This window comes from Choloepus didactylus, chromosome 27 (assembly GCF_015220235.1).
Source record: "Choloepus didactylus isolate mChoDid1 chromosome 27, mChoDid1.pri, whole genome shotgun sequence".
NCBI lineage: Eukaryota > Metazoa > Chordata > Mammalia > Pilosa > Megalonychidae > Choloepus > Choloepus didactylus.
In genome coordinates this window covers 2,544,480-2,558,274 of record NC_051333.1, presented here as the reverse complement: position 1 = coordinate 2,558,274, position 13,795 = coordinate 2,544,480, and the positions used below count along the sequence as shown (strand labels likewise).

Below are 13,795 nucleotides of genomic sequence, written 5' to 3'. Positions count from 1 at the left end.
CCCAGTGAATTCCAAATACAATAAATCCAAATAAACCCACTCTAAGACATATTCTGATCAGATTCTCAAATACTGAAGAGAAGGAGCAAGTTCTGAAAGCAGCAAGAGAAAAGCAATTCACCACATACAAAGCAAACAACATAAGACTAATTTGTGACTACTCAGCAGCCACCATGGAGGTGAGAAGGCAATGGCATGACATATTTAAAATTCTGAGAGAGAAAAATTTCCAACCAAGAATACTTTATCCAGCAAAGCTCTCCTTCAAATTTCAGGGAGAGCTTAAATTTTTCACAGGCAAACAAATGCTGAGAGATTTTGCTAATAAAAGACCTGCCCTACTTCAGATACTAAATGGAGCCCTACCAACAGAGAAACAAAGAAAGGAGAGAGATGGAGAAAGGTTCAGTACTAAAGAGATTCAATATTGGTTCATTAAAAGACAATAAGAGAGAGAGGAAAAAAATATATCTGACAAACATAAACCAAAGGATACGATGGCTGATTCAAGAAATGCCTTCACAGTAATAACATTGAATGTAAATGGATTAAACTCCCCAATTAAAAGATACAGATTGGCAGAATGGATCAAAAAATATGAACCATCAATTTGTTGCATACAAGAAACTCATCTTAGACATAGGGACACAAATAAATTGAAAGTGAAAGGATGGAAAAAATATTTCATGCAAGCTGCAGCCAAAAGAAAGCAGGAATAGCAATATTAATCTCAAGAAAATAGACTTTCAGTTCAAGGATGTTATGAGAGACAAAGAAGGCCATGACATACTAATAAAAGGGACAATTCAACAAGAAGAAACAACAATCATAAATGTTTATGCACCCAATCATGGTGCCACAAAATACATAAGACAAACGCTGGCAAAACTAAAGGAGGCAATGGATGTTTCCACAATAATTGTGAGAGACTTCAACACATCACTCTCTCCTATAGATAGATCAACCAGACAGAAGACCAATAAGGAAATTGAAAAACTAAACAATCTGATAAATGAATTTGATTTAACAGACATATATAGAACATCACATCCCAAAATCACAAGGCTACACATTCTTCTGTAGTGAACACGGAACTTTCTCCAGAATAGACCATATACTGGGACATAAAACGAGCCTCAATAAACTTAAAAAAATTGAAACTATTCAAAGCACATTCTCTGACCACAATGGAATACAATTAGAAGTCAATAACCATCAGAGATTTAGAGAATTCACAAACACCTGGAGGTAAAACAACATACTCCTAAAATAAAAGGTTTATCATGTAGAATGTAGGGGAACTAGCAATAGAGAGCAAATAACGAATGGGGAATGTTAACCCAAAAAGAACAGATAAGCTATCATGGGTAAATTTAATGTTCTGGGAATGCCCAGGAATGACTATGATTTCTTAATTTCTGATGGGTATGGTAGAAACAAGTTCACAGAAATGTTGCTATATTAGGTTATTTTCTTAGAGCAAAGTAGGAACATGTTGGAAGTAAAGTACCTATTTCAGGTTAGTTGTCTTTTTCTTACTCCCTTGTTATAGTTTGTTTGAAATGTTTTTTTATTGCATATCTTTTTTAAAAAAATTTTTTGATATAGTGAATTTAAAAAAAAGAGTTAATTAGTAGTTAATGACAATCAATGCAATATATGATACTGGAGTGGATCTAAGAATGGAGGAGAGGAGCTCAAAGGGGGCATAAGAAAAAATTGGAATATAGAATTTAAGCTTTATATCCATAATAATTTTCTTGAATTAACTGCAGTTCAGTTAATGACATAAGTGAATATCCTTGTTCGTAGGAAATGCACATGGAAGTGTTATGAGTTGAAGGAGTGTGATATATGCAACCTGCTCTCAAACCTTCAGAAGATGACAAATGGGGAGATAGATAATTGATAGAAAGATAATAGATATAGTTGAAAGAAAGAGGGGGGAGGGAGGGGGGAGGGAGAGAAGGAAGGAAGGAAGGAAGGAAGGAAGGTAGGAAGGAAGGATGGAAGGAAGAAAGAAAGGTACTGCAAAGGTAGCAAAATGTAAAATTGGGAGATATGGATATCAGGGGGTGGGGGGTGTTGAAGTTCTGTGTATGGGGTTTGTATTGTATTTGCAACTGTCCTATATGTTTGAAATTATTTCAAAATAAAACTTAAAAAAAAATTTTTAAAATCTGTGAGAGATTAAGACATTCCCAGATAAACAAAAGCTGATGGAGTTCATCACCACTAAACCTGCCCTACAAGCAATGCTAAAGAGAGTCCTTCAGACTGAAAGGAAAGCTAGACAGTGGTTCAAATCCACATACAGAAACAAAGACCTCTGGTAAAGTTAACCATTTGAGTAACTATAAATGCCAATATTATTGGGGTGTATTGTTTCATATGTAACTCCACTTCTTACTTCCTACAGGTGCTAAAAGGCAAATGCATAAAAACTAATGATAAATCTATGGTTTTGAACATAGAATGGTCAAAGGTATGAGCGGTCTCAAGTACAAAAAAAAGGAGGGGTGATAGAGGTGTATAGGAGAAGCGTAAGTGTATGCTACTGAAGTTAAGTTGGTATCAACAAAATATGATTGTTATTTATTTAGGATGTTGAATTTTAACCCCATGATCACCATGAGGAAAAGAGATCAAAAATATATCCAAATAGAAAGGACCAGGCACTCAGTATGCTTCTGTACAAAAAATCAAATAAATATAAAAGTAGGCATTAATGGAAGAATTAATGATCAAAAATGTATAAGACATATGAAGGCTAAACAGCAAAATGGCAGAAGAAAATCCTGCATTATCAGTAGTGACTTTAGATAGAAATGAATTAAACACTCCAGTAAAAGACAGAGATTAGCAGAATAGATACAAAAGTGTGACCAAACTACATGCTGTCTGCAAAGAGACTCATCTTAAATTCAAAGGTACAAGTAGGTTGAAAGTAAAAGTATGGGGAAAATACCATGAAACTAATAACCAAAAGGGAGCTGTAGAATCTGTACTAATATGAAATAAGATAGGCTTTAAGTAAAAAACACTTATGAGGAACAAACACAGTCATTATATACTGATAAAGTGGAAAATTCTACAAGAAGATGTAACAAGTATAAATATCTAAGCACCTAACATCAGAGCCCCAGAATATATGAAGCAATCACTGACAGATTTGAAGGGAGAAATTGACAGTTGTACATTAATAGTAGGAGACATTCATGCATCACTTTCAATAGTGGAGAGAACATCTAGTCAGATATCAACAAGGAAATACAAGACTTGAACTATATTCTAAACCGACTATACCTAACAAACCTATACAGAACACTTCACCCCACAAAAACAGAGTACACATTCTTCCCAAGTGCAAATGAATCATTCTCGACAGTAGACCATAAGTTAGGTCACAAAACAAGACTCAATAAAACAAAAAATATCGAAATGGTATATGTATTCTCAATCACAACAGAATGAATAACAGATGGAGAAATGAAAAATTCTCATATATGTGGAAATTAAACAACATACTCTTAAACACCTAATGGTTTAAAGAGGAAATCAGAAGTGAAATTAGGAAATATCTTGAGGTGAATGCAAATGAAAATAAAACAACAAAATTTACGGGATTCAGCAAAGGCAGTGGTGAGAGGGAAATTTAGAGCTTTAAATGCTTACATTAAAAAAAGGAAGACTTCAAATCTGAGACCTAACCTCAAAACTGGAAAAACTAGAAAAGAAGAGAAAACTATACCCAAAATGGGCAGAGGGAAGGAAATAACAAAGATTAGAATGGAATAAATGAAATAAAAACAAAACAAAACAAAAAAAAACAATAGAGAGCATCAACAAAACCAAAAGTTGGTTATTGGAAAAGATCTATAAAACTAACAAATATGTAATAGACTGACAAGGAAAAAAACAGAGGATCCAAATAATGAAAATCAGAAAAGAAAAAGGGAACATTGCATGGCAGTAAGAAGGAACGATGTCATGAAACATATGACAACATGGATGAACCTGGAAGACTTAATGCTGAGTGAAATAAGCCAGGCACAAAAAGAGAAATATTACATGTTACCACTAATGTGAACACTGAAAAATGTAAAATAAACAGTTTATGATGTAGAATGTAGGGGAGCTAGTGATAAATAGCAATTAGTGAACGGGGAATGATAATCTAATAAGAACAGATAGGTTATTGTTGGTAAATATAACGTTCCGGGAATTCTCAGGAATGACTATGGTTAATTTCTGGTTGGTACGGTGGGAACCAGTTCACAGAAATGTAGTTATCTTAGGTTATCCATTTTTCTTATTCCTTTCCTGGGTTATAGTCTGTGCATTTTCTTGGGGTGGATAGGAACACGTTGGAAATAATGTAGCTATTCTAGGTTATTTGTTTTTTCTTATTCATTTGTTTTGGTTTTGTTTGAAATGTTTTTTTATTGTCTGTTTTTTTTTAATTTTTTGATAAAGTCAATTTTGTAAAAATCAGTTGGCCATAAATGTAAGGGTTGATTTCTGAGCTCAAAATTCTATTTCATCGGGCTATCTGTCCAACCTTGTGCTAGTACCTTGCTGTTATGATTACTGTGCCTTTATAAATAGGTTTTAAAATCAGGAAATGTGAGTCTTCCACCTTCATTCTTCCTTTCTGAGATGGATTTAGTTATTTGGGGCCCCTTACCTTTCCATATAAATTTGATGATTGGCTTTCCATTTCTGCAGAGAAGTTCGCTGGACTTTTGATTGGGATTGTGTTGAATCTATAAATTCCTTTGGGTAGGATTGACATCTTAATCACAATTAGTATTCCCATCCATGAACATGGAATATCCTTCCATTTATTTAGGTCTTCATTTATTTCTTTTAGCAATGGTTTGGAGTTTTCTCTGTACAAGTCCTCTACCTCCTTGGTTAGATTTATTTCCAGATATTTGATTCTTTTAGTTGTTAATGTGAATGGAAATTTTTCTTGATTTCTTCTTTTGATGATTAATTGCTTGTGTATAGAAACATTACTGATTTGGGGTGTTGATCTTGTACCCTGCCACTTTGCTGAATTCATTTATTAGCTCTAGGAACATTGTTATGGATTTTTCAGGATTTTCTGTATATAGGATCATGTCATCTGCAAATAGGGAATGTTTTACTTCTTCTTTCCAATTTGGTTGCCTTTATTTCTTTTCCTTTCCTAATTGCTCTGGCAAAAACTTCCAGTACAATGTTGATTGACAGTGGCAGAAGTGGTCATCCTTGTCTTGTTCCTGATCTTAGAGCGAAGCTTTCTATCTTTCACCATTAAATAGGATGTAAGTTGTAGCATTTTCATATATGCCTTTTATCATAAAGAGTAATTTCCCTTCTACTTCTAACATTCTAAGTGATTTTATCAAGAAGGAATGCTGGATTTTGACAATTGCCATTTCTGCATCAATTGAGAAATCATGAGTTTTTTTCTTTCATTGTTTTAACATGTCATATTACATTAATTGACTTTCTTATATCGAGCCAATCTTCCATACTTTGGACAAACCCCACTTGATCATGGTGTATAACTCTTTTAATATGCTGTTGGATTTGGTTTGCTAGTATTTTGTTGAGGATTTTTGCATGTATCATTAATATAAAAAAAGGTTTCACAGCAATGCAAGGTGTTGGTGCTGGGTTGGCCTATGGGAATCCTGTATTTTGTGCATGACTGTTCTGAAAACTGTCAACTTCCCTAATAAAGAAAACGGTCACTGTGGTTATAAAAAAAAATAGAAAATATAAGTAAAATAATTTGGCTTAGGTGTTCCCAAATTCTACACAATCAGTTCTGAAGTAATTTCCAACTATGAATTTGATGTCTATCTTTTCATATACTAATGGGTTCTGTGCCCTCAAGGGGGTGAGTGATTTTTAAAGTAATAAACTTATTAATAAATTGTATCCATTTGGAAAAAAGATAAAATTAGCTCCATTCTTTACACCAGACCCTAGACTAAAGAACCAGAGATCTAAATGTAAGAAACATGTAGCCATACAAGGAGGAAAAGATAATATAAGCAAATTCTTCTTTACTCTCCTTAGAGAAAAAGGCTTTCTAACTATGATTCAAGTTAATTTAGTAAAATAAACAAAGAGACTATACTAAAAGCCACTGATTGTACACGTTTGATGGAGAGTATGGTATGTGAATATATCTCAATAAAACTGCCTTAAAAATAAATGCAGTAAAATATTGTAACATTGACCTATATTTTTAAAAATTGCATGATAAGAACATAAAAAGTTAAAAAGACAACTGACAAACTTAAGAAAATATTTTCAATATATATCACAAAAATGGATTGAAATTGCCAATATATTTTTTAAATCCCTTGAAGATTGCTGGGCAAAGAACCAAATCCCAAAAATAAAATGGCAAAAAAATAGAACAGATAAATTACACACACAAAAGATATAAAATGGATCTTAAACATGTGGAAAGATGTTCAACCTTATTCATAATTACATAAGTTCAAATTCAAACTGCACCAAGATATCCTTATTCACATATCAGATTGACAACAAATGAAAAAGAATGACGAAATATTCCATTAGCAAGACAGTGTGGGAAATAGGCACACTCACACATTGCTGGTGGTAATACAGGTATGAGACAATTTTATCAACTAAATAAATAATAATAGTAATGAAGTTTAATCCATAGAATAAAATAAGAATGCATGAATAAATGGTGTATTTACAAAAAAACAAACAAGAATTAAAGGAAATCTCTGCTACAAAGGAATTCCAACTAATAAATGTAGCAAGAATGATTGAAATAGAACCATTTGGCAAACACCATGGTCATAATTGATTCAGATAATAATAATAATAGATTCTAAACGTAGGAGGATGGTTATTTACTCTCAAAATAACTCCGCACGAGGCACACATTAATTTAAAGAGAAAATCTTAACAGAGAAACCTCACAGATACCATCTTAACCAAATGAACAGTTATCACCTGGAATGAGTAAGATAGACACCATATGCCTCCTGACAGGATTCACAGAGAACATCTCATATATGAAGTACTATGGCCAAAAGAGCATAGCATGAATTTAATTGTGAGGAAACATCAGAAAATAGCAAATTGGAGGGACATTCTGCAAAAAACCTAGATACTTGTCTCCAAAAACATCAATTGCATGAAAAAATAATTATTCCAGATTAAAGGAGAATAAGGAGGCATAACAAAATGAAATGTATAATTTTGGATTGGGTCCTGAAGTAGAAAGTTGGGAATTCATGAAAATTGAACAGACCAGTTAGATAAAAGCATTATATCAGTATTGAAATGTTAATTTCCTGATTTGGTCATCACACTATAGGTTTAAAAAGGTGTTAATGTTTGGTTAATCTGGATATATGGCAGTTCTTTATACAATTGTACATTTTTGTAGGCTGAAAATATTTCCAAAAACACAAGTTAATAAGAATTTTAAACACTAGCAAATTAAATTGATCCAGAGTGAAATCTATATCTTGAAGAACAAAGCTAAATACCTTGTGACGACAGTGGAAATGTGTTTCACGGTTCTGGGAGCCCCTCTGAAATATGTTTGATCACAAAACATAAGAGTCACAACTGAACAAAGAGTTATATGAACCAATCATATTTTCAGAAATGCTCAGTACAAGTGGTAATGTGGGAAAGAAGAGAATTGTATTGAAATTTGAAGTATTCATCTCTTTGACTATGGATAATTAAAGGCCAACAGGACTTTAAAACACACCCCTAAACCATAACAACACATCTTCCAAAACACAGACCAAATCCTGACAAAAACCTCCTAGTGATAGACAGATGAGGAAAACGCTCTCCTTATCCAAAATAAGTAACTAAAAAACAAACCAACCCAGGAACTACACAATTATCTAAAATAAAAAAGAAAACCAGAGAATCACAAGATAATAAATGGCATCTGACAAGTTCCCAAAAGAAAAATTATGCCAAGGAGAAGGGACAAATCCAGTAAACACCGAATAAAAAAATATATATATTTTACAAAACAATTACATCTACTAAGCAAGAATTTAATCCAGGGATATAAGAGTTCAGGGAAGAGATGATGAGACAACAGAAGGAATTGAAAAATATTGATATAAATAAAGAAAACTTGCTCATACAAGCAAATAAAATAAGCTCTCCACACAGCGACCTTCTGAATAAAAAGCAGAAATAAATGAGAATCAGATAAGAAATGTTTTCCACACTAAATTCCTTCTATGACATTGGCAAAAATTTTAAACAATTACTGACCACAGATTAACCCTTTTTTTAAAAAAAATGCAGTTACTCTGATTATAATTATTCCAAAATTTATAATGGAAGTCCAGGTTCCACTTACCATCACCTTGGATAAATCTGTTGAAGTATTCATCAAAACTGTCTTGCTTCCACAATTTATTTTCTTTTGCTAAATAATAGAGAGACGTAAGAACATCTCTTGGATTCCTTACGACATAAATAACCTAAAAGAGAAAGGCAGTTTATGAAAGCTCAGCATAGATACTTATCTCCATCTGCCCTTCTCAGTATTGCACATTTTCTCCTCCCTGGACACCACCTACTCATCTATTTAAACACGTGGCCTGAACTGAAACAGGAATCTTCACTCTCAAGCCAACACTCTCAATCCAACACTCTTTCAAGGCAAGCTCTCCTTCCCTAACATGATTCCCTTTACCATTAGGTAATAGATGCTAAATTAATCTTAACCTTGGGCAAGATTAATTAATTGGTAGTGGCTCCCACTAGATGAAGAAGAATTCATAGCTGCCGTCTTGGCTCACAAGGCAAAGTGCTGTGATCAGTTCATTGTGGCTGCCTAGATGTGGGAGTGGGGAATGGTGACATATTTGCCATGCATTAGGACACTTCCTCGGATTCACCTTTTTATAAAACGATAGAACGTAACCTGAGAATCCTTCAGAGGGAGCAACATCAACTCACCTTGGCATTGGAGGTAAAATAGGACTTGGGGAAGAGATGTATGGGGAGATGTGAAGTCATGAGGCGTGGCCCATCCTGCTCTTCCAGGGCTTTCATCATAGTACCATTTTCTATCCATGGGGACCTGAGAAAACTGGGGACAGACTGGACCCAACTGGGGTCCCCTTTGGAGGTGATCAAACTGAGAATCTCAATCATCCAGTGTGTTCCTGGTTGTGGGAAGAAGGGGAAGTCGTGTTATTTATATATTGCACTAGATATAATAGACTTCATTATACACACACACACACACACACTAATATATACGCTGTCTGATTCCAGACACCCAAATCTGTCATCAATCACAATCATCAACTATTATGTCCTGAAAGTCGTACTAGAAATTATGATGGAAGAGACAATACTATATTATTGTTTCAATTCAGATTTATCTGATTATTAGTGATACTGAAGAACTGCCACTATCAAGTTCATAAATGTCATTCTTGCATTTTAAAATAATTCATGGGAATTTCAGCCCCCTTTTCTTATGTAGTCAAAGAAAAATTTTATGAATTAAAGGTAAATAATATTGTTTTTATTATTTTATCAATTTTGCCCAAGTGTTATCAACGTGAAATGTGTGGTGGATACACAGACAGTAAGAATTGATTGTTTGGGGGAAGAAGCTGGATGTTCCAGAAGGGTCTTGCTTATTTATGATGACATCCACTATGATCCACTTCAGCATAACTTCCCCGACCCAGACACCTCTCCTCCGAGCATTTTCTCCTCTAATGATGATACTGCTCTTGTACAAGCACTGGAATTAGCAGATGAAGCTAGGAGAAAGGGACAGTTTACTGATGTAAACCACTTGCACCCTGAGATGCATGGTGTGCCAGAAGGGATTGAGCGGAGAAGAAGAGGCAAGGGACCGTGCCAAGGAGACAGGCCATACCAACTCTGGAGAAGCATCATCTATGCGTGATGAGCGTGGAAGCCCCACTACCTCACAGATCCAGAAGGCGCTGGGTTTTCCAATAAGCTAATCCGAAAGAACAAAAGGACACAGTGCTTGAACCACCCTTTTAACTCAAAACCTCTAAGACACTGAAATTGTTAAGATGAAAATCAGTGTGCGAGTTTACAGACGTGTGGCCACAGTGGTGATCCAGGCCCTCTTTCTGCTGGGTGACAGCTTAGGGGGTGCTTGCCGCCTGCTGACACTAACCTGCAGACCGAGTTTTAGTGTCATAAACTAGCACCCAGAAGCACTAACTTGTAGAAGAAGATGATGTCACACTGTGGGCAATGTGGAGGCTCACGTGAGGCTGCAGGACATATGCCACCGAGTCTCCAGTCACTGAGTTCTTGTAATAACTCAGCGAGTTAGTAGTTTCTAAATTATGAAGTGATTCCTCAGATGAAGATACTCAGAATTGTCAAAACTGATTTTTCATTACAATTTGGTAGACTTTATACCTGTGTACTTAACTGATTAAAAGTACAAATCAAGCAGTTTTTACAGGGATGGGTCTATTCCTTGAGAATATTATCAAAAAGCACAAACTGATAGTGCCCTGTTTAAGGTATCTAGTGCCTAAAAGTAGAATGTGTGCGGGGAAATGTGCCTGAAGCAGCTGACTGAAGTTTTAAATGACTGTTGACCTCTTGTCTTAACGCGATTCATTTATTGGTCTTTGTCACATTAGATAAAATTTTTTAATTTAGCAGGGTAGCATCTTTTCATTGAAGTTCCTTGAAATTTGAGTGCTCAGTTTTTGCTTTTTATGTAAAGATTTTTCTGGAGGGATTTAATTTCCTCAGCTTTTTGTTAAGAGCACATCCTTCAACTTCTAGAAAAAAACATCTTTAACGTGGTAATGCTATAATTTGGTTTGGTTTGGTTTGTACAGGTTCTTTTGCTTAAAGAGTATTTTCATGCTAGCCTTACCGTACACTAACACTTTTCTGAATAATGTCACATTTCTGGAAGTTAGCACTTTGCTTATCAGCCATCTTTTACTTTGCCTTTTGAAGAGTTTTAAAGTAATTGGGATGATAATATTGAATGAATTTGTTTCACTTCCAAAATTGAGTTTTTAAATCCTTGCCTTATTCAACTGTCTCAGAATTTTGTTTCTTTGTGTAGTCATTTGCTTGGTGGGCTAATCTGCAAGGCACATCCTCTAAAATTTAGCTTTGCTATGAGATCTTCCAGCTAAATCTTGATTCTTCTAAAGATCATGGGTGCTAAATTTAAAATTGTTATGTATTATCTCACATACTGTGAAGAGGCTTAATGTTGTGAAGTTTTGTTACCTTGTTCTTATTTTTGATTAAGTATCTCACAGAGAAAACTAATGGTATATTTAAAAGCACTTATATCTCTTTCAGCATGTCCCCTGGCAAATGCTTAAAGTTGAGATTTCAGCACTTTCTCTTGGTGACAGTGGCCAGGTAAAATTAAAGAACATGTAAGCAATTTTAAAAGTTCCTTTAAAGAACATTCACAGAGTATGTTTGAAACCATCAGATGACATTTCTTGAGTACCTTTTGTAAATATAGCTGCTTTAGGCATTCATTATAAGTTATTATGCTCAATAAAATTTAGAAGTATTTAATTTTCTATTTTACTGAACCTTGAGACAGCATGTGTAACCTTACAATACTTAATGTTTGGCAGTCATAATATGAACAAATGAATATGAATGAAAATCTCTCATTCCTGTCCTCTGGCCCAGATGACTTTTTCCCTAGAAAATATTACATTTAAAACTGTAAATTAAGTATATATCACTGGGTAGCATCCTTCAAATTGAGCTTTATGCATCATTATTCATAAAACTTGCATTCCTTTCCCTGTACTTCAGGAGCCAATCTTAACATTTGCTTTACCAAAATTTTAGATCTAGAAGTTCATTCATGCAACAAATATTTATTTTTATGCTCCAGGCATGTATTGATGTGTTTCCCAACATAAATTTCTGTCACTTTAAGACTGAGACTATATTTTATCTGTAGTAGATTAATTTAATAAAGGAAAGAAATATAACACTGAAAAGTTTACAAAATTAAACCCCTCCATTTTAAGTGTTTTTGTTTATACATTTAAGCTTATATTTTTATAGCACATGTCAAATATTTATTCAGGAGATCTTGTTTTATTCTATTTTACCTGACATTTAGATTGTCTGTACACAAATTTAATATTGATATTCAAATTGCTGTAAATAATGAATTTTTAATCAATCATCTGAAATTCAGCACTAGTACTTTTAAAGTAGCATTCTGATGAAAATTCAAGAATCACTATTTGTAGGCCATTTGATTTAATTTTGAGAATTTTAAAAATCTAAACTACTCATTCTAAACCCAAGCTTGTAAGCTTCATGGAATTTAAAGATTTTTTTTACTGTGCTTGTTATTAAACCATATTGAAGCTAGTTATTAATATGAGTAAATTCTAATTTGAGAACTGTAAAAATCTGAAGTATTTAGTACTTGCAGTGGGATTAAAGGAAACTCTGAAGTCTGCACTTGAGCAGAATGAGTCCCCGCTTCCCAGTCATTCCCTTTCTGACTGCGATAGGAGAATATTCTTTTAATTAAAATGAGGACCATTTACATTAGTAAATGGATGAATGAAGACCGTGTTTTCCAATGCCACTCCCCTCCCCCTTGCTCTTTAGATTTGAAGATTAGGTACACCCCCAGAAAGGGTGACTTTAGAAGTTAATGTTACTGGGAATATTGTGAGGTGACAATCAAGAAGACATCATCAGTATGTTACGTCTTCTGTTGAGGTCCGTGGTTGATATCTTGTTTCCTATAAATGAGAAATGGGTATAGTCAAGTGGAGGCCTTGAAAGCGTGGCTGCTGGTCAACGTGACCCTGTTGGTAAGAAACAGTGTGGTCAGGCCACTTGGTTTCTTCAGTGAAATCCCAGCAAAATCATAATCAGGAATGAGTAACTTTATATTATGTCTCCATGCATGTCCCTGAGTACTCATGCCTAGCTTGCTTATTCCTTCTATCCTTTCTGTAGGGATTAAAAAACAGGTTATCCAAGCTAAGCATAGTTTACTGTGTCTTTGAAAAATTTAGTTTGGGGAGTATGCAAGATTAAGCAACAGAGTGATTGTTTTTCTTTACAATTCAGGTGGCCATTCTAAACTTGCGAATATTAAGAATCATGTTCTGTCATGTGTTGAGACACATTTGTTATTATTTTCAGCACTTTAAAAAATATGAAATAAAAGTTTACATATTAGCCCTCCCCAGGGATCTTATGCTACAACATGGATGAACCTTGAAGACATCACGTTCAATGAAATTAGCCAGACACAAAAAGGACAAATATTGTCATACTATTCAATGCAATACCTATCAAAATCCCAGAAGCCTTTTTTGTAGAAATTAAAAGCCAGTCTTGAAATTCATGTGGAATTTCAAGGAACGCCAAAGAGCCAAATCAATATTTCCAAGGAAGAACAAAGTTGGAGGTCTCATCCTTCCCAATTCAAAACTTACAAAGTCACAGTAATCAAAATTATGTAGTACTGACACACAGATAGACAAATGGACCAGAGATTTCAGAAATAAATCTAACTGATTTTTGACAAGGGTGCCAAGTACATTAATTGGGGAAAGAATGGCCTCTTTAACAAATGGTGCTAGCAAAACTGGATATCTACCTGCAAAAGAATGAAGCTAGACCCCTACCTCATACTATATACAAAAATTAACACCAAGTGGTCAAGGACCCCGACTTAAGAGTGAAAACAATAAAACTCTTACAAGAAAACTTAGGGGGAAATTTT

At 34.4% G+C, this 13,795-nt stretch overlaps 1 protein-coding gene across 1 annotated transcript in view; it reads right to left on the bottom strand.

The window, feature by feature from the left end:
* LOC119521798 (bile salt sulfotransferase-like) overlaps positions 1-13,795 on the bottom strand; it is a 42,334-nt gene that overhangs the window by 19,500 nt on the left and 9,039 nt on the right. The window contains exons 2-3 of the mRNA XM_037820471.1: positions 8,989-9,197; positions 8,384-8,507 (exon numbers count right to left, since the gene is read on the bottom strand). Coding sequence (XP_037676399.1) covers positions 8,384-8,507; positions 8,989-9,197 — 333 coding nt within the window. The remainder of the gene's footprint in view (positions 1-8,383; positions 8,508-8,988; positions 9,198-13,795) is intronic.